At 59.4% G+C, this 678-nt stretch overlaps 1 protein-coding gene across 1 annotated transcript in view; it reads left to right on the top strand.

Moving 5' to 3' along the window:
- Window positions 1-661, top strand: part of ACAN (aggrecan) — a 51877-nt gene extending 51216 nt beyond the window's left edge. The window contains exon 14 of the mRNA XM_015559171.1: window positions 566-661. Within this exon, the coding sequence (XP_015414657.1) occupies window positions 566-661 (96 nt within the window). The remainder of the gene's footprint in view (window positions 1-565) is intronic.
- The last annotated feature ends 17 nt before the right edge of the window (window positions 662-678 follow it).

Here is a 678-nt window from a genome sequence, read left to right as displayed (position 1 = left end):
CTCCATCCCCAGGCCTGGTCGAGGCGCGTGCAGGAGGCAGCCAATCGATGTGTCTCTCTCACATCGACGTTTCTCTCTCTGTGTGTCTCTCCCCCTCCCTCCCACTCTCTCTAAACATCAATGGGAAAATATCCTCGGGTGAGGATTAACAACAACGAAAAGACTTTAGGTTCCTTGTGTCTTGGCTGCTGCTGTCACCTCATCGCCACCAGCCAGATTGGAACTGTCCTGGGGGCCACTCCCCGCATCAGCCTCCCAGAGCCAACGGCAGGAGCAAGTCCACTGCTAGGGAACATTTTGGCCCCACTTTCCCGGCACCAGGATTTCATGAACAGCTCCAGCCGATCTGCCGGCTCTCACCCTCTTCCTCTCCCTTCCTCCCACCCTCCGTCTTGTCCTCGTCCCCTGAAGACCCTCCTTTTATTCCCTCCCTGCTCGCTCTAAACCACCGGGGAAGCCCAGAGGATGGCCAGATTCTGAGCGCTGCATGAAAACACCCTTAGCAGCCCGGGTTCGAGGCTGGGTGTGCGGGCTCCACGCCCCTGCCGCGTACCGTGGGCTCCAGGCTGTCTCGTCACAGCCAGAGGGGACCACGCTGGCTCATCGTGGGCGGGGGGGTCTTCGCAAGAGCCCCCCTAAGACCTGGAGGGTATCACTCTAAGTGAAACAAGGCAGTCA

Source organism: Myotis davidii, unplaced genomic scaffold (genome assembly GCF_000327345.1).
Source record: "Myotis davidii unplaced genomic scaffold, ASM32734v1 scaffold954, whole genome shotgun sequence".
NCBI lineage: Eukaryota > Metazoa > Chordata > Mammalia > Chiroptera > Vespertilionidae > Myotis > Myotis davidii.
Note: the sequence above shows the minus strand (reverse complement) of the source record. Positions and strands in the feature narration are given on the sequence as shown.